The sequence below is a fragment of the Stomoxys calcitrans genome, chromosome 3 (assembly GCF_963082655.1).
Source record: "Stomoxys calcitrans chromosome 3, idStoCalc2.1, whole genome shotgun sequence".
NCBI classification, from domain to species: domain Eukaryota; kingdom Metazoa; phylum Arthropoda; class Insecta; order Diptera; family Muscidae; genus Stomoxys; species Stomoxys calcitrans.
Window position 1 is genome coordinate 132,288,331 of NC_081554.1, and position 26,410 is coordinate 132,314,740.

A 26,410-nucleotide genomic window follows, 5' to 3' on the forward strand; every position below is an offset into this window, starting at 1 on the left:
TGAAATTCATTGTCCACAACTATGAATATAATTTGTTTTAATATCATTATCACTTTATAACATAGTTTATGTATGTCGTAATTTATATATGTTGTCATCTATATATAAAGGGTGCTTTTTAGCTATTATCTTTTTAGCAACACTGGTTTTAACAGCTCACGCACGTTTCGTGTTTTGTTTCACTGTCAAACGTCGTTAATTTGGTCTATAATTTACCCATGAATCATCTTACAAACGAACAATGCTTGCAAATTATTGAATTTTATTATCAAAATGCGTGCTCTGTTAAAAAAGTTCATCGCGCGCTTCTTCCATTTTATGGAAGAAGCTCATTTTTGGCTCAATGGGTACGTAAATAAGCAGAAATGTCGATTTTGGAGCGAAAATCAGCCAGAAGCATTGCAAGAGCTACCAATGCACCCAGAAAAAGTCCCAGCTTGGTGCGGTTTATGGGCTGGTGGCATCATTGGACCGTACTTCTTCAAAGATGATGTGAATCGTAACGTAACTGTGAATGGTGAGCGCTATCGTGAGATGATATCCAACTTTTGTTTGCCCAAAATGCAAGAACTTGCCACATGCCACACAAGCGTAACAATGCACTTATCGAGAGGTGAGTTCCGTGAACATTTTATTTTACTTTCGGAACCGATCAATTGGCCACCTAGATATTGCGATTGAACGCCTTTAGACTATTTTTTGTGAGGCTATGTTAAAGCTCATATCTACACAGACAAGTCCGCTTCAATTGACGCATAGGAAGACGACATTGAAGCATTTATTTGTGAGATACAGGCCGAAATGTTGAAAAGAGTATGCCAAAATTGGACCAAGCGGATGGATCATTTGAGGCACAGTCACTGTCAACATTTGCATGAAAAAATCTTCAAACATTAAATTGTATGGACCGTAATATCGATTCAAATAAAAATTTCATGTAATTTTTTGAATTTAATGTGTTTTTTTTTTTTGAAAAACTTTCCTGTAGCACTTAAAAAATCACCCTTTACTTTATTAACGAAGTGAGTTAAAGCTCTTAAAATGGGTATACAATTACACCTTGACTATACATTTTTGGGTGATCAGAAGATTATTCAAAATCGTCCATTAAGGTTCTAAAACGTACAATAAGGAATTGAGCAAAAGTACTAAAAATTAGTAGACGGTTAGACCTTGATAGTAAATATTGGGCGGTTAAAGCATTTGTTTTTAATTCGCGTATATAGGTACTAAAACATACAAAATGATACTTTCTTTACAGAGTGATGTTAAGCTCTCAAAATTGGGATACAGCTACACTTTGATTGTAAATTTGGGGCGACTAGAAGATTTGTTTTTTCAAAATCGCACATTTAGGCACTAAAACATACAAAATGGTGCTATATTTACGAATTGAACTAAAGCGCTCAAAATTGGGATTTATTTGTACCTTGACAATATATATATATATATATATATATATATATATATATATATTGGAAGACTTTCTGATTTTCCGATGTTATTGTTATACTATTTGCTACTCTTTGCAGAAGGCGACAGATTTCTGATATTTTATACGCCGTTATTACAAAACTTCATAATCTTATAAACTGAGTGATTACCAAGGTTTTTGGCAGTCCTACGCTAAAATGGGGATCATAAAAAACGGGGTAGCGAAGCAGACCACCGGATGCAAGTATCATATAAAACCCATTCCCAAACCCTTTATCTCAGTTAGCTTGTCTCACAACAATCACTTTTTCTTGTCGAGTTTGTTTGTAAGTGTTAAAATTTTCGTTTTCTTTAAGTGTATTTTTACTAATTCTCAGTTAGCTTGTCTTACGTAAGTAATTATTTCACAAAGCCTATAAATCACCTATTCGCCGACAGTCTTTGAAATTTTCATATTGTTATAAAAAAAGTGGCCAAAAACATCTCTCGAAGGGAAATAAAAATATCCAGTAGCCAATTCCTATTGTCTGTTACCAATTTGCTACCGCAGCTTCTGCATTCCTGGCAGCTACATTTTTAAGTGTGGTATCGAATTATTCAAAATAGTTTGCAGCGCAAATTACATGTAATGGAGGGATCATTTTAAACAAATTTTACAATGCTGTGCAGTATTACGTGGGCAAGAGCGCGGTCGCGAATAAGCCGTCAGTTGGTGTTCACTTGAACCATTAAAGTCGTGAAAAAAGTGCAGAGCAAGTCATCAACACCAACAAAAGCAGGGCTGTTTCGATGCCTTCAGCTTTTGTATGAAGTAGAAATAATTGACTGCCAAATTACTTTGTTTTAACGATGAACAACACATCAGTAGATTAAAATGGAAATTAGCAATATCGACTGGTCGGAATCGATCACCATGAATCCTGTTTAACATACGCACAAATTAGCTTATTTTAAATTTGAATAATTTTTAATATAAATTTTTTTACCCAATTTTACTGCAATTCTTTTACTTACCACTAAAAACTGATGCTGACAATTGACTTCTTCAGAACATAAAAGCATTAACCATTACTCGATGTAACTTGCACTAATGTAGCTGTAAACTGAGTTCTATTTCATACGTTTGCCTATCATGGCTGGTAATTTTCTTTTGATATTTCATTATGTTTTATATCTCTTAAAATGGAAGTTCAGTTGTGAAAAGGTTTAGCAGAATTCATGGCAAGGAATACTTTATATGGCAATCTTAAATCTTTATATGTCAAAGAAGCACCATCCTACACCACTGTGAAAATTGATTTAATGAATTCTGTCGTGGCCGACGATCGTCCAAAGTCGAATTCCGTGAAGGTCGTCGAAAAACGGCTGTTGTACCAGAGGACATTAATGCCGTGAGTGAAATTTTAATGCAAGATCATCGTGTGACATACTGCGAGATAGAGGCACCGTTGGGCATTTCTTCTACCAGCATATATATATACCACTAAAAACTGATGCTGACAATTGACTTCTTCAGAACATAAAAGCATTAACCATTACTCGATGTAACTTGCACTAATGTAGCTGTAAACTGAGTTCTATTTCTTACGTTTGCCTATCATGGCTGGTAATTTTCTTTTGATATTTCATTATGTTTTATATCTCTTAAAATGGAAGTTCGGTTGTGAAAATGTTTAGCAGAATTCACGGCAAGGAATACTTTATATGGCAATCTTAAATCTTTATATGTCAAAGAAGCACCATCCTATACCACTGTGAAAAATTGATTTAATGAATTCTGTAGTGGTCGACGATCGCCCAAAGTCGAATTTCGTGAAGGTCGTCGAAAAACGGCCGTTGTACCAGAGAACATTAATGCCGTGAGTGAAATTTTAATGCAAGATCATCGTGTGACATATTGCGAGATAGAGGCACCGTTGGGCATTTCTTCTACCAGCATATATTGCATGAACACCTTGCCGTAAAAAAGGTTTGTTCTCATTGTATTTTGCACAATTTGACAATCAATGGCATTTAGTGCGAAGAAATCTTCCTCTAACCGCTAAAAAGATGTCAGTGCCAAATTTGGAGTTTTCAGTTTTTAGTACAAATTGATTACTAACGACAATTTCCAGTATCTGGGGTATGCCCCACCACCAAGAAAATCGCTAAGGGGATATATTGGTCGACGGGGACAGTATTGGACTCAAATGAAAAGTTATTGAAAGTACATTATTCATCAATAACTATCTTGTTCCCTTCAAAGCAATCCACCTCAGAAATTTTTTCCAATTTTTCCATTTTTTCCAATCCTCGAAACACGTCTGAAACGCGCTTTTTGGTTACACAAAACTTAATACAGTTTCTTTGTTGCATTTTTTTCGAATAGTAAAAAAGCGTAAAAAAACTTACATTTCAAAATGACTGATATGATCAACAAATATAACAGACATGTGTCCAACATAACAGAAACAAAATTTCAACATAATCGGGTAGTAAATAAAGCTTTTATGAGCTTCAGACCATTAATCGGCATATCGGTCTATATGACAGCTACATTTAAATACAGTTCGATCTTTATCATATTTGGGTCGGATTGCGGGTGGCCTAAAACTACTTACTGTTTCAAATTTGAGCGAAATCGGATAAAAAATAAAGCTTTTATGAGTTTCATACTTTTTATCGGGAGATCGGTCTGTATGACAGCTATATCTTAATATAATCCGATCCGAACCATATTTGAGACGGATATCGGCAGACAAAAAACTATCCACTATTTCAAGTTTCAGCGAAATCGAATAAAAAATAAAGCTTTTATGGGCTTCAGACCCTTTATCGGCAGATCAGTCTATATGGCAGCTACATCTAAATATAGTTCGATCTGAACCACATTTGGGTCCTATGTTGGGAGGCGTTAAACTTTTCACTGTTTAAAATTTCAGCGAAATCGGTTAAAAACTAATGCTTTTATGGGCTTCAGACCTTTATCTGGAACCTTTATTTGGAGATCGGTCTATATGGCAGTCATATCTAAATACAATCCGATATAATCCATATTAAGGTCGAGATGTCGAGAGACTTAAGATAACCCCCTGCTTCAAATTTCAGCGAATTCGGATAATAAATGAAGCTTTTGTGGGCTTCAGACCCTTCATCGGCAGATCAGTCTATCTGATGGCTATATCTAAATATAGTCCGATCCGAACAATATTTGGGTCCTACATTGGGAGTCCTAAAACTACTCACCCTTTCAAATTTCAGCGAAATAGTTAAAAAATAAAGCTTTTATGGGCTTCAAACCCTTTATCGGCAGATCGGTATATATGGCAGCTATATCACAATATAGTCCGATCTGAACCATATTTAAGTCGGATATCGGCCCAAAACCACTCACTGTTTCAAGTTTCAGCGAAATCGGGTTATAAAAAAAGCTTTTATGGGCTTCAGACCCCTTATCGGCAGATCGGTCTATATAGCAGCTATATCCAAATATTGTTCGATTTGGTCCGTTCAAGAACTTAACCAGCGTGCATCTAAAATACGTATCTGTTGCAAATTTCAGCTCAAAATCTCAGTTTTTTAAAGCTATAGAGTGATTACAACAGACGGACGGGCAGACACACGGACATCGTTAAATCGTCTTAGAATTTTACGACGATCCGACATATATATACTTTGTGGGGAATGAATGAAATGAATATACCCCCTATCCTACGGTGGTGGGTATAAAAAAGCGAAAATAGAACATACGTAAGTCAGGATTTTTTGATCAGACCTCGTATGGGACTCAAATTTAATGCCTTTGGAAGTAAAGTACGAAAGTCATAATTAAATTTGGGGACACGCAAAAATACTCCCCAAAACGGAATTATGGGTCGATGGGAAATATATGATTTAAATTAAACGCCTTTAGGAGAACAGTACGGATTTGATTTATTTGGAACGAAGGGCTTTTTGGGGGATACATTTCCTTGTATAAAAAAGTAGATTCAAAAATACGATGAACAAATGAAGAATGTGTACACAAGACAACCGCATGGAAGCGAAGGTCTCAAAAAAAAATTAACTTCTTTGTGCTGTAGCGAAGCATGTAGGGCCAGCTAATACTTGATATTAATTTTTTAGAACCAGGGACTCGGAGCGAATCGAAACAAGGTGGAGCTAAAGCGGAGCTGCCAAGTTTTTGCTAGAGCAAGAGCGGAATAATTATAATTTGGAGCGGAACAGGGATGAATCTCAATACCGCTAAGGCCACAACAGTCCGCTCCAAATTCACGATTACAAATACGATTGAAACAATTAAATAATTAAAAACATAAAAGTCTAGCCTAGACAAAATCCGATTAAAACAAAACATTTATGAACGCAAGAAATTTATTCGAGAAAACGCTTTACAGCTATATCATATTGTGTTCCGATCTTGACCATTTCGAACAGGTTTTTTGAGACGTCCAAACAACTCACAGTTCCAAAATTCCTGGGTAATGGGTGCTAAGTACAATTTGGGCCCATTCTTTTAACTTTAAATCGGAGATCGGTCTATTCTGCGGCTATATAAAAAAAAGTCCAATCTGGACAACATTTAAAAAGTGCGTTGAGGCACCTAACGAAAATCTTTATTCTAAAGTGCAGCGAACTCGGAAGACAAGTACGCTCATTATGAGCCCAAAACCCAATAATGGGAGATCGGTTTATATGACAGCTATATCCATATACTCCAATGTGGACCATTTTAGTTTCCGATGTTTGGAGACTTAAAACAACGCAAGTTCCAAAATTCAGTGGAATCACATAGTAAATGCGGCTTTTATGAGCTTAAGATTCTGGTTAGGGGGATCGGTCTATATGGCAGCTATATCCAAATATGGTCGGGTATGAACGAAATCTTTCTGTACCAAACTGCATTCAAATCGGACATAAATTTAGACTTCTAGCTCACTTTCAAACAATGGTTATAATTGCACTTGCATCTAACTTACTTAAAACTAGGTCCTTCATGCGACAGCGAAAAAGATGTAAGTGACGAAAATACCGTTTTATTTATGTAAATGCATACAATTTTGTTACCACTAAAAGCATCAACCGAAGAAGTGACACATTTCAATCAAGGTAAAGCTATGATTTATTTAATAAAAGCCTTCGCCTGTAATGAATTTGTCACTTACATCTTTTAGGCGGTTAGGAAAGGAAATGCTGAAAAAGTAAGATCGTGGTCCTGCAAAATATGTTAACAAGATTGTCACAGGCGTTTTATTACGACTTCCAAGACCCATGCAAGGTATAGTCTAAACTGGTTCGTTATTGATATAGATATAGAATATAGTATAAACCGATCGTCCGATTTGACTCTATAGGGTGCAATCACATTCCGATGTGGGTGAATTTTTGAAATTGATATCCTTTTACGATTTCTAACAGCCATGACAAGTACGTACAAGTATATATTTGAAAAAGTCATTCAAAAAACATTCGGCCCGATCGAACTTTTACTTGTTCATCTCTATGATGGATTACCCATTCAACCTTAAGCCAGGGTCCATAACATTATTCTGAAATCTAAGGCGTTATTTTTATCAGAGTGTAGCATTTAAATAAAAACCTATGTTGAGCTCTTTTTTGTTTTTCAATTTTTTCGGCAACCCGTTTTCTTTTCACACAAATCTCGCCATACCAGTTTGTGATCTTATAAGAACAATGCTAGAAGTCACACGGGAATACTTTGTGTCAAAATTCGTGGAAAGCGGTTAACAGGTGACCACATCATTGCAATATTGGTCCAAATCGGACAAACGCATAAAAGGGAGTTATATGAACCGATTTAATCCAAATATCGGCTTTAGGCAAAAAAATATCTGTTCTGTATTTGAATATGGGCGGACAAAAATTGCAACCTCCCCTTTGTACACAAATTAACGTTAACTGACAGACAGACGGACGGACAAATCTAAATTGATTCAGAAAATTGTTCTAAGTTGACCTGAATACTTATTAATGAGTCAATCTCTCTTCCTTCTGGGTGTTATAAACAAATTCACCAAGTTATATTACCCTTTACCACAGTAGTGATGTAGGGTATAACAATCATATCAAACAAGTAATTACATCTCTTGCATTGCTTTACTTGCCTATCAATATATTTTAAAACTTAATCCCATGTTTGAATGTTTCCCCTCAAATTCGATAAAAATCATAAACCGAAATTACTTACACGCGCCTAACGTCCACAACAATGGACAAATAATTGACTGAGTGACTACACATTGCCCCTAGCTCTAATGCTGACAAACCGAGCCCCAAATTGCACGAAACTGGAACACCAACGCTAAACAACAACACTTTTCATTATTGTGGTCTTTTCTGGCAACCTTTCATGTCGAAATGTTTAACGTTTTTAGGTCTTTCACGCTGCTTCTCTTTTGGTCATAGAAAATAGTGTGAACTTAATTAATTGATAAAAAATTATTTTTGAACTTAGATAAAGACTCATTTGAACCACAATTAAAAGTAACAACAACAAAACATGTATTTTGTAGTCCGAATAAAAAGAGACTTTAAAAGTTGTTTAAAACTTACCACAATTATTTTTTCCCCCATTCAAGACTTTCAATACTGTTTTTGGTTTCATATATATTTTATGGTTAATTTAAGAGGGAAAAAACAGTTTAACCGCGGTATACGAGACGAATTTTGTATACCCTTTTTAGTTTGATTTTCATTATTGGGTCATTACAAGAATGATCAGTAGCTATAGAGATACATATATATGTATAACTTACATACATTCATCAACTTTTGATTTACATTGTATGCGTCGACATATGTTACATTAAAAGCAGTAAGTATGAGCGATAGCAGACATTTTGTAGTTCTTCACCAAAGCGGAAATAAGAGCAAAGTAATAGATTCCACAGAGATATCCCAGGGAATTGTAAAGCGGATGAGCTTGCGAGACTAGGAATTACCTTACACATTCCAGGGACACCGGAATCTGTGGGTATGTCTCTAGCATAGTTTTCAGGACCAGGGCGGAAGGACAACGAATGATAGATGGTCACAAAGAGGTGGCTGTTAGCATTCCAAAACTATGTGGCCTTATCTAGACTTGAAGAGGTCTACTGCCCTGCTGTCATTGGCTAGAACAGACGTCTCAGTCATTGTGTCCGTCATGACAGGAAAACATGCTGACAGACTGAAGGTTGCCAGCATAGACTTTTGCAGGAGCTGTGAAGACATTGATGAAGAAGAGACTATAGAATACCTTCTATGTGTGTGTCCCGCACTTTAGGTTCTCATTTCTTTGAGAACCTATCTGATTTAGCGGATGTGAACATTCGCAAGTTATTGGGCTTTTTAAAGCGATCTGGATGGTTCAACGGTAGGAACTAGAAGGCATCTTCCTTCTTCTGCTCCTGTAATATCACAATGGACGAAAACGTCCAAGTGAGTCTGATGGCAGACTGCCACTTAAACCTAACATAACCTAACCTAAATTAAAGCTATGTGAAATACCTCTATTAGGATTTTTTATGCTAGTCTTAAACGATTCAAAAATTCCGCTTGTATATTTCATAAAGATTTGTTCATTATTTTATAATGGATATTGAAAATATGGGATAGATCATTGTTCTTGTTGTAGTTCTGTTATTGAAAGCGACACCTATATATGTACATACTATAGTTATAGCATACCCAGTCGCAGTTCTTCAAAATCTACCTCAAAGCTGAAATTATTGTCTTGTCTAGAACTATTATATATTATTATATATAGAAGACTACGTATCGTCAATTGATATTGTAACCCCAGTATATTACTTTTAATATCCTCCACCAAAGGATGGTGGCTACACTTACTTCGTCATTCCGTCTGTAACACATCGAATTATTGATCTGAGACCCAACAATGTATATACAAATTCTTGATTGTCTTAAAATTCTAAGTTGATTTGCCGAAAGCACGCTAATTTTCGAAGGAGCAAAGCTTGGTGCTTGCAATTTTGCACAAATACTTGCTATTAGTTTGAGACGGTTGGGAGTTTAAATGGGCTATATCGGAGTATCGTTGGATATGGCTACCATATAAACCGAACCTGGATCTTGACTTCTTGAGCGTCTAGGGGGCGCAATTCTTACTCCATTTGCATGAAATTTTGCACCATGTACTCTATATTGACTTCCAATAATTGTGCCAAGCATGGTCCAAATCGATTGTAGCTCTCACATACACCGAATTCGGATCTTAACTTCTTGAACCGCCAGAGGGCGCATTTATTATGTTATTTTGCTGAAACTTAGCATGAAGTGGTCTGACCATCAACAATTATGCCAAGTATGGTCCAAATCGGTTTATAATCTGATATAGCTCCCATATTAACCGATTTCGGATTTTGACTTCTTAAGCCCCTAAAGGCCGCAATTGTTATACGATTTGGCTGAAATTTTGCATGAAGTGCAACTGCGCCAAATATGGTTCAAATCGGTTCATAACCTGATTTAGCCGATTTCGGATTTTAACTTCTTGAGCCTCTTAAGGGCGCAATTATTATCCGATTTGTCTGAAATTTTGCATGAAGTGTTATGGTTTGACCATCAACAACTGTGTCAAGTATGGGCCAAATCGGTTTATTACCTGCTATAGCTCCCATATAAACCGATTTCGGATCTTTACTTCTTGAGCCGCGAGAGGGAAGTGGTTTGTTTTGACATCCAACAACTGTGTGACCAAGTATGGTCTAAATCGGTTCACAAGCTGAAATAGCTCCCATATATAGCAATCTCCCGCTTTTAATTCTCGAGCCACAATGGGGCGTAATTCTTATCCGATTTGTTTGAAATTATTCACAATGAATTCCACTTAAGAGATATCGGCCAAAGAGCTTGACAAATGCTATTCTAGCACGCTTTATTTGTTTTATCGTATTTTATTTTATAGTGCACATTGTCTGGGATATCGGATATTTTATCAGGGATAACACAATGGCCGTAGTCGCTGCTTGACCGAAGAAAAAGCTCTCTTAAACACATGGCTGTGATACCACATGGCAGCAATTAATCGAACTATAATGTCAAGGGGCTTTAAGTGAAGCATTAGATTTAGTGCATCCGGTGGTGTTAGTGCATCAGATGAATGTCTTTGAATTTGGTTGTGTATTGTCCATCAGATAAACCATACAATATAGAATTATAGAATTATAGGTTTAACAACTGCAATGAACAACTAAAGCTTAACACGTGGTTTATGATGCTTGCTTTTGCGATAAATGCAGGTGGCTGAGACTAAGACCTTCCGAAAATCTCCGCCGAGGTCCATAAAAATTGGCGACACCGCCAATTACATCTTATCCAGATTTCATCTAAGTTGGTTGAAAAGACGTTTATTCACCTGATCGACCAATTATCTACAGAAGGGTTAAGTGAATATTCTACTTAAAATAACAGATTTTATTGATCAAAATAGCAGAGCCAAAAATTTGATAACACAACAGTTATGTCTGCTTCCCCATTTTTAGCAGACAGACACTTCTGCCTGAACATCATATTGCGCTATATTGAATAACCCATTTCGATGTGTGTGAATAATTTAACATAATTATACGAGGGCTGCTATTTCAATTTCTGGTCTAATTATAAAAATGCTAATTTTTACAATCAGAAAAAGTTGTACTGTTTCTCATCCTTTTTTCATGGTTTATACAATTTTGTATTGTCGAAGCACTTATTCCACTCCGATTGAGGCACCTCCAAAACATGGTTATTGAATGCTTCATTTTCTGGCGACGAATATCATTGACCACGCATTTTTATCTTAAGGTGAGAGAATAAAAAGAAGTCATTGGGTGCCAAGTCAGGACTGTACGGCGAAAAGGCGCTGCTTTGCACTGATGTGTGAGAGCTTACTTGTAATAATAAGTCTTCTCTTGTTCGTTTTCCGAATTTCCAAGACTTCAGGCAAACAAATTGGGGTGTACCAGCTAGAATTCCATCCTACGCAGATAACAGCGTACTCGGAACAGTCGTTCATGACCAGTTTTGACGAAGAAACAAGCGACCATTTGATTCGCAGATTTTCTTCCACTATCAACTTTTGTTGAATTTGGTTCGTCTTAGCTTAATCCTTTTCTTTTGCGAAATCCAACGAGAACGAACCTTTTTAGGGCAAGGTGTTCATGCAGAATTGAATGTGTGTTTGTGGAAGAAATACCCAAGGAATAAAAATTCCTGGTACAATGGCCTTCTTGCACGATCCTCACGGAATTCGACTTTGAGTGAGCGTCGGCTATGACTGAATTTATTAAACCATTTTTCCGCAGTGCTATAGTGCATCATTGCGATACAAAGATTAAGATCATCAATGTACTCTTGATGTGTTAATCCACGCCGAAAGTTGTGCAAAATGGCGACACGAAAATGTTCAAGAGTTCGTCCAATTGTTTTTTTATACCCTCCACCATAAGATGGGGGGTATACTAATTTCGTCATTCTGTTTGTAACTACTCGAAATATTCGTCTGAGACCCCATAAAGTATATATATTCTTGATCGTCGCGACATTTTATGTCGATCTAGCCATGTCCGTCCGTCTGTCCGTCCGTCCGTCCGTCTGTCTGTCGAAAGCACGCTAACATCCGAAGGAGTAAAGCTAGCCGCTTGAAATTTTGCACAAATACTTCTTATTAGTGTAGGTCGGTTGGTATTGTAAATGGGCCATCGGTCCATGTTTTGATATAGCTGCCATATAAACCGATCTTGGGTCTTGGCTTCTTGAGCCTCTAGAGTGCGCAATTCTTATCCGATTGGAATGAAATTTTGCACGACGTGTTTTGTTATGATATCCAACAACTGTGCCAAGTATGGTTCAAATCGGTCTATAACCTGATATAGCTGCCATATAAACCGATCTTGGGTCTTGACTTCTTGAGCCTCTAGAGGGCGCAATTCTTATCCGATTGGAATGAAATTTTGCGCGACGTGTTTTGTTATGATATCCAACAACTGTACCGAGTATAGTTCAAATCGGTTCATACCCTGATATAGCTGCCATATAAACCGATCTTGGGTCTTGACTTCTTGAGCCTCTAGCGTGCGCAATTCTTATCCGATTGAAATGAAATTTTGCACGACGTGTTTTGTTGTTATATCCAACAACTGTGCCAAGTATGATTCAAATCGGTCCATAACCTGATATAGCTGCCATATAAACCGTTCTTGGGTCTTGACTTTTTATACCCTCCACCATAAGATGGGGGGTATACTAATTTCGTCATTCTGTTTGTAACTACTCGAAATATTCGTCTGAGACCCCATAAAGTATATATATTCTTGATCGTCGTGAAATTTTATGTCAATCTAGCCATGTCCGTCCGTCTGTCCGTCCGTCCGTCCGTCTGTCTGTCGAAAGCACGCTAACTTCCGAAGGAGTAGAGCTAGGCGCTTGAAATTTCGCACGAATACTTCTTATTAGTGTAGGTCGGTTGGTATTGTAAATGGGCCATATCGGTCCATGTTTTGATATAGCTGCCATATAAACCGATCTTGGGTCTTGACTTCTTGAGCCTCTAGAGTGCGCAATTCTTATCCGATTGGAATGAAATTTTGCACGACGTATTTTGTTATTATATCCAACAACTGTGCCAAGTATGGTTCAAATCGGTCCATAACCTGATATAGCTGCCATTTACACCGATATTGATTTGATACGTATGTTGAAGGTATTGGGAGAAGCGGTTGTACAAAATTTCAGCCAAATCGGATCAGAACTGCGCCCTCTGGAGAGCTGTATCAGGTTATGCACCGATTTGAACCATACTGATCATAGTTATTGGAAATCATAACAAAACATATCATGCTAAATTTCAGCCAGATCAGACTAGAATTGCGCTCCCTAGGGACTCAAGAAGTCAAGATCCAAGATCGGGTTATTTGGCAGCTATATCAGCTTATAGACCGATTAGAGCCATACTAAGCACAGTTGTCGGAAGCCATAACAAAACACTTCGTACCAAATGGGATAAGAATTACGCCCCCTACGGGCTCAAGATGTCAAGATCCCAGATCGGTTTATAGGGCAGCTATATCGAAACAAGGATCGACATGGCCCATTTACAATCCCAACAGACCTGCATTAATACGAAGTATTTGTGCGCCTAGCTTTACTCCTTCGAAAGTGCTTTCGACAGACAGACGGACGGACATGGCTAGATCCACTTAAAATGTCATGTCGATCCAGAATTTATATACTTTATGGGGTCTTAGACGAATATTTTGAGGTGTTACAAACAGAATGACGAAATTAGTATACCCCCATCCTGTGGTGGAGGGTATACAAAATTTGCCTAAATTGTAAAACCGTTTATGGCGGTTTCTAAAGTGACACCTAGTTTAAAAAGCCGCCACAACGCAAAACCCAAGAATAGCTTCATAACACGAACACGTTTAAGCCATTTCAACCTTTTATTCATTTAAAGTGTGACTTGTTTTGGCAAGGAAATGTCTCTTGTATTCAGGTGACTCATTTTCCTTGATAAATTGCTTAAGATTACTTTAATGATAGTTAAGTCATTTAATGGATATCCGCTGGAATAGCGCCTTGGACATAAATAAAACCGCTAAAATAAATATTTTGCTTGGCCATCATTGTGAGTGGGTGGCAAGAACAAAATAATTTAAATCAATATATTTTGTTTAAATTGATATATATGTAATGCTACGACTTTGAATTCGATTTGATGCAAAAGTGAAATACGGCATAGAAATATGAAATTGAAACGACAATACAAGAATTTACGTTAGCAGTTGGTCACATATAAATTAATATTGGATTGTTTTCATTTACTTTCAGTTAAAGAGTTGGCTTCTATATATAAAATAGTAAGGGTTGTGCTTTGTTCTTTAGTTTGTTTGTACGTTTCGTGTAGACCAATAAACCGCTGAACCGATGTTCCTGAACATTTTCATACAATAAAAAATAATTGTCTACAAGTAAAAGGGCATAATGTACGGCCGGGCCGAACTTTGGATATCCACCACCACAGGTACATATAATAACCACATTTCGACAAAATCAGGTGAAATATGGCCCGGTTTAGGTCAAACCCAGCATAGATGTCAAGGGTCTAGCGCAGCTCTCTGTCCCAAGACAATAAATCGGTTGATATGGCAGCCATTTCCAAATACGTTCCGATCAGCACAATATTCGGGAAGGATATGAAGGGGTCTAGTTGAACTTATCATACTCAATTTCAGCAAAATCGGGACTTACATATGTAATTAATGGGCGAAAGACCTTAAATCGGGAGATTTGTATGTAGGACAGCTATATACAAATATGGCCCGATCTGTACCAAGCCCCGCACGAACGTCAAAGGGCCTAACGCATCTCGCATAAATGCGTTTTTATGGGTAGCTGTATCCAAATATAGACCGGTCTGAAACATATGTGGGATGTGGAAATCGAGGGATTTACAAAATAAACTGTGTAAATTTTCAGCGGACAATAAATGAGTCTTCTAGGACCTTTAGACCTTTTATCGGGAGATCGGACTATATGGGGGCTATATCAAGGTATTGTCCAATTTGAATTATATTGGCTAAAAAAGTCGAGGGTTCTAAGTTATTTCACTGTGCAAAATTTCATTCAAATTTCGATATCGGGTAAGAAATGTGGCTTCTATAAGCTTAAAAGGCATAAATCGGGAGATCGGTGTATATGGGGGCTATATCAATAAATTGTCCGATATCGCCAATCTTCGAACTGATAAAAACAAATTATGTGTGCCATAACCTCTGCCACCGTAGCGCAGTGGTTAGTATGTCCGCCTATGACGCTCAACGCCTAGGTTCGAATCCTGGCGGGACCATCAAAAAAAATTTTCGGCGGTGGTTTTGCCCTCCTTATGCTGGCAACATTTGTGAGGTACTATGCTATGTAAAACTTCTCTCCAAAGAGGTGTCGCACTGCGGCACGCCATTCGGACTCGGCTATAAAAAGGAGGACCCTTATCATTGAACTCATTGATATGTGAGAAGTTTTCTCCAGTTCCTTAGTGGATTTTTCATGGGCACAAATTTGCAAATTTGTAAATCTTCTTTTTTAAAGACTGTCGAGTGATAAACACGGACGGACATGGCTTGATCATCTTAGAATTTTATGACGATCAAGAATATAAAGTTCCAGAAGCGACTTGGCAACTTTGATTTTAATTTGTGAACGCATTCTTACACTAATCAGCGAACTGTCACAGTCAATTTATTCAGTAAACTCTACATTTGCATCATGGTAAAGTACACGAACGAGCAACGCCTGCAAATCATAAAAATTTACTACCGAGCGTTAGTCATCTGCAGTGACATAGCTCGTTTTTCACTTAATGGGTTTTGTAAACAAGCAAAATATGTGTTATTGGATAGGTGAAAATACACTTATGTTTCACCACTTCATCCACAACAAATAACTGTTTGGTGCGGTTTGCATGCCGGCGACGTCATTGGACCATACCTTTTCATCGATGAAGTCAATCGTCACGTTGCCGTGATTGGACAGCGTTACTGCAGTATGCTTACTGATTATTTATGGCCTGAATTGGAAGATATTGACTTGGAAGACATGTTGTTTTAACAGGATTTATTGAAGAGTAAATTTGATGAGCGTGTTATCGCAAGATATGGCTCAGTTGATTGATCGTTTTGTTCATGCGATTTGTCTCCGCTAGACTATTTATCTGGGGCTACGTCAAGTCATTGGTCTATGCCAACCTTCAGACGACGTTGAAGGAGCTCAGATCCAACATTGAATGGGAAATAGTGACCGTTTCGGCTGAAATATGAGGCTGAATGATCGAAAATTCATAAATCATTTGATTATACTTCATGCCGATATTAAAGTTGTTGAAATATCTAAAATGGTTTTCGTTTTATTTAAAACAAAAGTTGTCAAGTTCTTATTGGAAAGGGTGTGAAATGCATATTCGTTATGCTACAAACGGACTCAAAATGAATACACCCGCATCATTCGATCGTGGGTATAAAAACTATTTAAGGGAAATTTTGTTTGTAATCTTTTGATAAACCAAAAACAACAATTTGAAAAAAAATGTTTGGGGTGAAGTAACCTTGGAGAAGGCAAAAAAAAACCCATCTAAAGGACATGGTTTTTAGTTTCTTTCTGAAACTAAATGAATACACCCGAATGATGCTGGTGTATTCATTTTGTTTCCGGATAAAGCTTATCTTTGTTAACCTATCTATGGAAAAAAATACAGATCCTTTCCAAATCTAAGCTATATAGCTTAATTTTTGATGACCATAACATTAGTATTGATTGACATTGTTAGATACACAGAGAAAACCTTTCCTTAATAATGAAACACGTCAATAACTATTACTGGACAGTGAAAAGTTTCTCAATTAAATTAAAATTAACACAAAAAATTAGAAACTATTTAAAAAAATTTTATAAAGAAATACATAGTTTTTAAGCTGAATTTGCTAAAATAATTTTAAAGATAAATGGAAAAAAAATTGGCCGACCGGTGGTTTCAAACCTGGGTTTTCGAATTCTTCAGCGGTATGTGAAGATTTGCTATGCAGTGCTAACTGCCGGTAGAGTTACACACGTAGAAATTTGTTAGTAAAAACAGCAAAAATATTTGCTGTGATGCTGAGTAATATGTTGCTAAAACAGCAAACATTTTCTGCTGTTTTAAAATTTTGAATTTTTTAATTTTATATGAGTTAAAAATTTTTAATTTAATATCAGCAGACAATGTTTGCTGATGGTTAGTTCAACTTCGGTAGTGCAATTATGGTTATGCAAACTTATTGGTGGTACTGCGGAATATAAAACGTTGTTAATACAATTGGCAGAGGCAAAATAAATAAATCTTTTGTAGAAATGATTGATGAAACTAATATATCGGTTAGTAACATATTTTATTAATGCTTTTATTGCATCGTAGTTTAGATAGCAACTGAACTATGAAAAAAACCAATCTGTGGTTCAAACAATTGAAATTGATTTGATATTATTATCTTTTTGTTTCTAAAATCGAATTCCAAGCAAAGATTTCTTTGAGTGTATACTTAAATTTTTTACAGCGATCTGAGTTTACTGCAATCTGATCTTTTGACTGGTGCAAAAATAATCTACTGGAACTAAACATTAAACAATCTAGGCATATGACCTTTTTTAGACTATGTAGTAAACAGTCCAGTTATTATTTTAATGACAGCTTAATTGAATCTGACTCATCTATGAGCGATCTGGGATCCTTTTGGATCACCACTAGACTTCCGCGAGCATATTTATGTAATTACTAACAAGGCATATGGAAACCTAGGCTTTATAAAACGCTGGAGTAAAGAATTCTCAGATCCAATAGTTACTAAGCAGTTGTATATTCTTTTGTGCGTTGTATCTTAGAGTACGGTTGTGTAGTATTCATAGTAAAATATAATAAGATATTATTTTAGACAGACTTTATATAAACGTTCCAATCAGACCAACTCGCCATTATCAACTACTTCAAAAAAATTATTATACTACCAATTATGCAAATAATCACTCTTTGCACCGCTTCTTGCTTGATTTCAAAAAATTGTATAATCTAATTAATCTATCAGAAAGTCTGAATCGATAAAAAAGGAAGATAATTTTACACTTGAATCATATTTAGTATTAAAACCTCTATATTCTTAAAAGCTCAAAAAAATATATATACATATATTTTTGTTTGTCGTATATATTTAGCAGTTAATTTAGTCCGTAAGGATTTTGTTATCTATAGACTTAAGGCAAATAAATAAAAAAAAATATTCTTTATAGGGTCGTAATCGATATTTCTATGTCCATCCATCGGGGGTAGGTAAAAGAAACTTCAGAATATTTTTTTGAGTTTTTCATGGGGACTTAAACCAAATAGTCTTATGAGGTTCTAAATATGTATGCCCAGAGAAATAAATCTCCTGATATCAGCAAATACTTTCTGCTGATATAGAGTTAAAGTTCCAACTTTTAAATAAAACCATACAAAATTTTTCACCTTTCACAACAATTAAAGCATCTTTTATATAAAAATGAAATGTTGCGCTTTGTTTGCTTGTATGTTACTTATAAACTCAAAAAACGGCTGGATCTATTTTCATGAAATTTTCGCAGATCAGGGGGCCAATAATGATATAGGGTACCCTATTTTATAATATCAGTGAAGAGGGAGGACACTCCCCCAAACCCCAATATCCAAAAAGCCCAGATCTCGGGGATGGGTGCATTAATTTAAGCGACATTTTGTAAGACCCGTTATGGTAACCCCAAAAAAGCACAAAATTGGTATAGAACTGTGGGGTCAAATAACTATAGGGAACGCTCAACCACAAAGCCCACCCAAACGAACATGTTTACTGATTGGGACAATATGGGTATCAGATGAAAGGTTTTAAAGAGTAGAGTACGAACTTGATGTAACAATTTGACCCCAAATGTCGGAGATCTCGACCACCCTTAAAAACCGCCCAAAAAATTTAATTTTTACAGATTTGGGTAATATAGGTATAAAATGAAAGGTAATTGGAAGTAGAATACGTAACGTATTTGTAGCCCCCAGGCCGCCAAAACTCAAAAACCACACCAAACGGACACGTAAGCCGATCGGGACACTATGGGACTCATACGAAAGGTAGTTGAGAGCAGAAAGGTAGTTGAGAGTAGAATACGAAACTTATGTAAAATATGAAACATTCCTAGGGAGTTCGCCCAACCCCAAAATTATTCCCCAAATGCACATCCACACCGAAGAGGACAATATGGAGCTCAAACGAAAGGTATTATACTAGGAAAGTCCACAGGCTCTACAGGAGCATGATTAAACCAATACTTACTTACGCCTCAGTAGTTTGGTGGACTGCTATGAAGAAAAAGTGCAATATAAGAACCATACAACAGGTTCAGAGAACATGTTGTCTTGGCATAAGCGGAGCGATGAGGACCACGCCCACTAGTGCACTGGAGACTATTCTAGATATCCGATCCATTGACATGCAGATTAAGTGTGAGGCAGACACTACGGCTATGAGACTTAAGGCAATGGGAGAATGGATTGAGGATGGGAGCAGCTCATACTAACGCGGTATAATCGAGGCGACGATAGGAAACATGGAAGAAAGGAAAGAGGTTTCCGATTGGATACCTGAGATGAACCTTGAAGTCGAGTGCGACGCACTGCTGCCGTCGGCACAGTCTTGGATTGACGGAACCCTAGTATTGCCATCTGGAAGATTATGTTACACGGATGGATCAAAGCTAGAGGACAGAGTGGGCCTGGCGGTTTACATTGAAAATCCAGGGACTGAGATCTGTTTTAGACTGCCTGACCCTAATACGGTCCTGCAGGCGGAGATTCGGACTATCACGGAATGCGTGAAGTGGTGTGGTGCGTGGACGTCGAGTGTGAACATCTTTACCGACAGTAAAATTGCCCTAAGGGCAATAACAACCAGAACGGTAAGGTCACGAACAGTCTTGCAGTATATGAAGGAGATTAACGCCTTCCCTGAGGATGGCAAAATCCGCATTGTTTGGGTGCAGGGCCATAACGGAGTAAGGGGAAATGAAATAGCAGACGATTTGGCGGTGAAGGCCAGATGATTGCCGTCAATAAACTTGGTTAACCGGAAGCCTTTCGGGTCGAAGGCAGTCCGAGTTAAGGAGTGGGCGACGAATGCGCATGCAACATTGTGGAACAGCGAAACGGTCGGTAGGACGGCGAAAATCCTATGGGGGGATCCAGATTGTGAGAAGACGAGGCTATTACTGAAAGGAAGCAAGAAGGAGGTCAGTATAGCTATTGGTATCATAACGGGACACATAGGACTACGAGCTCACTTATGTAAAATCGGTGCGGCAAGTGATAGCATGTGTAGGGCATGCGGGGAAGATGATGAGACGTTGGAGCGTTTCCTTTGTCATTGCCAGGCTTTCACGTCTAACAGATACCGGCACTTAGGTGGAGACACAATACCAGACATGAACCAACTTAGGAGATTTTGTAAGTAACTTAAAATTTTCTTTTTAGAGGTTACTTTATAGTTTTTAGAGCTCACAACAAGCCGATTACTGGCTTAGGTGTATGTCTATAGTGGCATGGGGCGGAGTAATATCTGCACCCTCTTTTCAACTTAACCTAACGTAAGTTTTTATGGCAGTTTAAGGCTTTTTAAATTTTTTTATCATCTGAAAACGGCAGAAAATATTTGCTGTTTTAGCAGAATTTCTACTGTTGCACTAAACATTTTTGTTGTTATTAGTAACAAATTTCTATGAGTGAATGTTCTTACATTGGAAGCTTAACTAGAAAAGGGGTTTAGGAGCATCAGTTTTTTACAACTTATTTTCGAAACTTTTGTTTTTTCATACCATATGCGACCTAAAAGACAGTGGAAATGAACCACCGAATATTTAGAACATGTAAGGCAAATTTTCTGTTGAATAACAATGCGTTTATTATCTTACTTCGACGTTTATTGTAAAATACTTCGTAAAGGTTTCTGCTCTGCTTCTTTATGTGTGTGTTATCAGCTATTACTTACAGGCTTGATTATCACCAGTGGCTGCGATTTGGTGGCAATTGTGAGAGCATGTCAAAAAAAGTTAAAAAAAAAAATACAAGAAGAGAAAAAATAAAGAGAAGAGATATATAAAACAGCACTTGGTTAATGGTATTAATTTTTCTTTCTGTTTCTTGACAATCTTATATAGTCGAAATGAAAAAAAAAAAATCACTTTAGCCAACAATTGAACTTTTTAATGACTCTATTAAATAAATGACACGCAAATGCTACAATTTAATTAAAATCTAAGTCTTTTTCTTTAGCAATGGCCGCCGCCGCCAAACACAGTCCATGAGCATAAAGGTGGAGATGAGGAAAAAGAAACGATTTTGATTTAGAGATGACATTTAGCTGACATTAATACGAAGAGCGCAAATAACATGACCAAAACCAAAACAGCAGAAGTAACAACAACAGCCAACCGAAATAAATTGTAGCCAAAACTGGCACAACCAACATGATGCGATGAAAAGGGAAGCCACTTCGAAGCATAAGTTAAGTCATTTGTTGCTGAGCCAATGTTTTAAATTTGTTTTTGCTTATCGCCAGTTTGTAATAATGCTGGATGAGCTTAAACACCTAGAAAAATATGTCTGTAAACTGTGTCTGCTGACTGATATTAAAAAAATTATTGGGCTTTAAGCCCATAAAAGTGCAAGAACATTTAATTTATAAAATTTTAATTAAAGAACATGTAAAAACGATCTAAAGTCGGGCAAAGCCCACCTTTTGATACCATACGCCTCTTTGGGTATACAGGGTAAGCCACCGAAATTATAAATAATAAATTTTAAATGAAGAATTGCAAGCAAAGGAATGAAAATCGTGCAATACATACATTTAAAAGGCTGCTATATGCCAAATTTCCTGAAACCGATTTACAAAAGACCAACCTGCTGTATTTTTCCAAATCAGTCGAACATTTATATGGATATGTCCAAATCTGACCTAATACCTAATTGTTGTGTTAATCCAAAACGGTAGAATATTTATATGGATAGATCCAAATCTGAATCGATTTTTTCCAGTTCCAATAGGTTTCGACTCTGGGCCAAAAAAAAGTCTGTGCCAAATTTAAAGACGATCGAACGAAAATTGCGACCTGTACTTTGTACACCAATTAATATGACAAACAGACGGACTAAATCTAATCAGAAAGTGATTCTCAGTCAATCTATGTTCTTGGCAATGGGTGTTACAAACAAATTCACTAATTCATAATAAACTTTGATGTAGGGTATAAAAACAAAATAGTTTTTTTTTTTTAATTACATTTATTTACAACCAATTTGATCTATTGGGTTGCCCAAAAAGAAATTGTCGGTAATGTAGTTGTAATATAGTCGGCGTTCACAAATTTTTTCAACGGCTTGTGACTCTGTAATTGCATTCTTTCTTCTGTCAGTTATCAGCTATTACTTTTAGCTTGCTTTAGAAAAAAAGTGCACGAAGTTTTGTTTACATTTGTTTGTTTGGCGTCAATTTTAATATGGGTACCACATGTATTGAAAGAAATTCATTTAACAAACCGAATCAACGCTTGTGATATGCACCTTAAACGCAATGAATTCGATCCGTTTTTAAAACGAATCATAACTGGAGATAAAAAATGGATTGTTTACAACAACGTTAGTCGAAAACGATCATGGTCCAAGCATGGTGAACCAGCTCAAACCACTTCAAAGGCTGATATCCACCAAAAGAAGGTTATGCTGTCTGTTTGGTGGGATTGGAAGGGTGTGGTATATTTTGAGCTGCTTCCAAGGAACCAAACGATTAATTCGGATGTTTACTGTCAACAATTGGACAAATTGAATACAGCCATCAAGGAGAAGCGACCAGAATTGGTCAATCGTAAAGGTGTCATATTCCAGCAGGACAACGCTAGACCGCACACATCTTTGGTCACTCGCCAAAAACTGAGTGAGCTTGGCTGGGAACTTTTGATGCATCCACCATATAGCCCTGACCTTGCACCATCAGACTACCATTTATTTCGATCTTTGCAGAACTCCTTAAATGGTAAAACTTTCGGCAATTAGGAGCCTATAAAATCGCACTTGGTTCAGTTTTTTGCAGATAAAGGCCAGAAGTTCTATGAGCGTGGAAAACTAAATTTGCCAGGAAGATGGCAAAAGGTTATCGAACAAAATGGCAATTACATATTTGATTAAAGTTAATTTTAAGTTTTATTAAAAATGCATTTAATTTTTTTTTAAAACTTTTTTTTACTTTTTGGGCAACCCAATATTTCTGTATATTAGGATAAATACAACTGTTATATTGTAAAATTTTAACGCAATAAACGGAAAACTTCCGATAAGTTTAATGTTTTGTACTCCCACCACCGAAGGATGAGAGTTTTAATTTTGTCATTGCGTTTGCAACACATCGAAATATCCATTTCCGACCCTATAAAGTATATATATTCTTGATCATCGTAAAAATCTAAGACGATCTAGCCATGTCCGTCCGTCTGTCTGTTGAAATCACCCTACAGTCTTTAAAAATAGAAATATTAAGCTGAAAATGTACACAGATTCTTTTCTTGTCCATAAGCAGGATAAATTCGAAGATGGGCTACATCGAACTTTATCATGCTTAAGCCTTCATGTAAATCGATCTGCCAATTTAAGGTCTTAGGCCCATTAAAGCCACATTTATTATCCGATGTCGCTGAAATTTAAGACAGTGAGTTGTGTAAGGCCTCTCGACATCCTTGTTGAATTTGGCCCAGATCTATTCAGAATTGAATTTAGCTGACATATAACCCGATTTCTCGATTTAAAGTTTTGGGTCCATAGAAGGCGCAATTATTGTCTGTTTACATCCTCGTTTGAATGCTCAGATCGGTTCAGATTTGAATATAGCTGCCATATAGACTGATCTCTCTATTTAGGTTTTTAGGTCCATAAAAGGGGTGTTTATTGTTCGATTTCGCAGTAATTTGGCCGGACCGAACCTAATGCCTTTTTTTCTTGTTAACATTAATTTTGCTAAAAATATCATATTACATTAAAATTTTTGCTTCACAAAAAACTATTGCCTTTTTGTTTTTAGCAAATTTTGTGTTGTTATTGTCAACAGATTAGATATGCCTACGTACTAACAAATTTCTCTGGGTGAGGCAAATTGAAGCTAATAAAAATAGTCAACAATAACGATAAATAAAAACACATAACGAAAAAAAGAACAAAAAATAACTGTAAAGAAAGAGGTAATACTAGGGCGGAGTCGACCTTTTATTACCCATCAGCAATTTTGAGGCTCAAACAATAAGTGGATTGAAATATTTTATTAATTGATATAATTTCAAATGGTAATTTAAAAAAAAAGCTTAATTTGATAATTATATTTTAATTCCCTTCACCATATTAGATTGTGCGCAAAGTGCGATCATTTCGGTTTTTGAAAATCGGTTTTTAAGTATGGATAAGCAATCGGTTTACTACTACTACTTCAAATGTTTCATTTAACGTGTTTTGGATACATTATTTTTTACTTTCTTAGAAATGTTATTATTAGACCTTTATATAGGGCCAGCCTTCGTTCTCTTCTGGTCAAAAGTAGGGCAGAGTGTATTGGCAATTCGACATCCATCCACAGACTTCCATCTCGTCACCGCACTGGCCGTCTCCTCTACTCTGTTCAATAGTACGACACAAGTCTGCCCTTCTGGTATGCTTATCCGCCTTATCTTTTCTCAGAACACCGATGTGTCCGGGAACACAGGCCAAACACAGCGTCATGAATCAGGAGTTCGTTCAAGGCCACAAACCCTCCACGGCCATACTATCCACATATATCTTGAGTTTCGAAGGTGATAAGTGCATCCTCCATATCTCCTTTACGGCCAACATAATGGCACAGACATCTGCCTGAAATATCGTGCACTCGTCCGGTAGTCTAACTGACATACCAATGTCGAGTGTCTCCGAGTAAACCAGCAATTCCGTCCCTGACTCCATCCTGGAGCCGTCAGTGAAGACGGAGGTCTCATCCTATTCGAACCCAACATCCGCCTCAAACTCCACACTCCCGAGAAGCGAAGAACCTCTCATCAGTTTCGGCGGCTTTTAGTCTGCGACCCTACACAACCTACCTCCAGCATCCATTGTCTCAAAAATTTAGCAGTAGCCGTGTCCAAGTTCTCCCTTATCCTTTTCTTGTTTTTCTTACTAGGGTGTTACAATGAGCACTCACCTTTCGGCGTGGACAACCCATTCAACCTAAACATACACCTTCCCTGCTAGGTTTGATACAAATCGGTATTAAACCTGATACCTATACTGAATGAAATTTTTTATTGAAAATAGAAACATTTTTTTTAACAGTAGTTTTTGTATGCTAAAATAGAGAATGCAGGCATAACTGTTGTGTTAGCAACAAAATGACTGTAGTTTTTGCAAACTTCTGGTTATGCTTTTTTAACTAAAAATATTAAATGTTTTAAATACAAAATCAGAAATAATTAAACAAAATATTTATCGCATACTACGACACAGCTCAACTCAACTCTCTCAATGTTAGACCGGCCTTATATTGCAATAACATTTTCATTTGTTTATTGATCTACACGAAATTTTGCACGAGACATTTTTTCGTTTCAGATTTAGATTTTTCACTTCTATTGCCTTTATAAGTTATTTTCTCCAACTGCCACAATATTTCTGGATTTTAGTGAAAATCACTTCAGATTTATATAGAAATAATGGAAATTTCAAAATCCATTGGTAACACACGATATATGCTATTATAAGTTCCACCATCCATACCAAGAAAATTCCGAATTGGCCTATAACCTTATGTAGCTTCCAACAGATCTTGCTCACCTAAAGGACACAATTCTGATCCGACCTAACAAAGACATCAAGGAATTGACAAATGCGGTCCATGGTGTTGGTATAACTGATTCGAAGCAGTCGAGCTAACGAATCCTTACCTCACCTCCACGATGGTTTTGAAATAAAGCGAAGATGCTACAGATGCTACTTGGGATTAAGTAAGCAGTTTAGAAACAAACCCACCTGTCAACTGATGAATACTACACTTTACTAGACAAGTGTTGTTAAATATATGATTCCTAGCCGACGAGGCAGTGCTTGGAGTGTTTGAGTGAAAGATTTTTCGTAAAATTTATGGACCAGTTTGCATTGATGGAGAGTATCGTCATCGTATGATCCACGAACTGTATGAGCTGAATGACGACGTTAATATAGTTAAACGAATGAAAATACTACGGTTGCGTTGGCTGGGTCAAATTGTCAAAATGAATGAAGAAGCTTCAGCGATGAAGTCTTTTGGAGGCGATCACGATGATACAAGCAATCCAGCTTTTACACATACATATGTAAAAGCTTTACATATATCTGAATCGGTCTCCGTGAAATTCTTTAAAAATA

At 36.8% G+C, this 26,410-nt stretch overlaps 1 protein-coding gene across 8 annotated transcripts in view; it reads right to left on the reverse strand.

Annotated features, from left to right (window-relative positions):
- LOC106085824 (protein outspread) overlaps positions 1-26,410 on the reverse strand; it is a 561,373-nt gene that overhangs the window by 253,576 nt on the left and 281,387 nt on the right. For 7 of the 8 annotated variants that reach the window (XM_059364395.1, XM_059364394.1, XM_013250248.2 and 4 more), the window contains one exon: positions 20,988-21,008. The exons of the other annotated variant lie outside the window; for it this stretch is intronic. In XM_059364395.1, the coding sequence (XP_059220378.1) occupies positions 20,988-21,008 (21 nt within the window). The remainder of the gene's footprint in view (positions 1-20,987; positions 21,009-26,410) is intronic. 8 annotated transcript variants of the gene reach the window in all.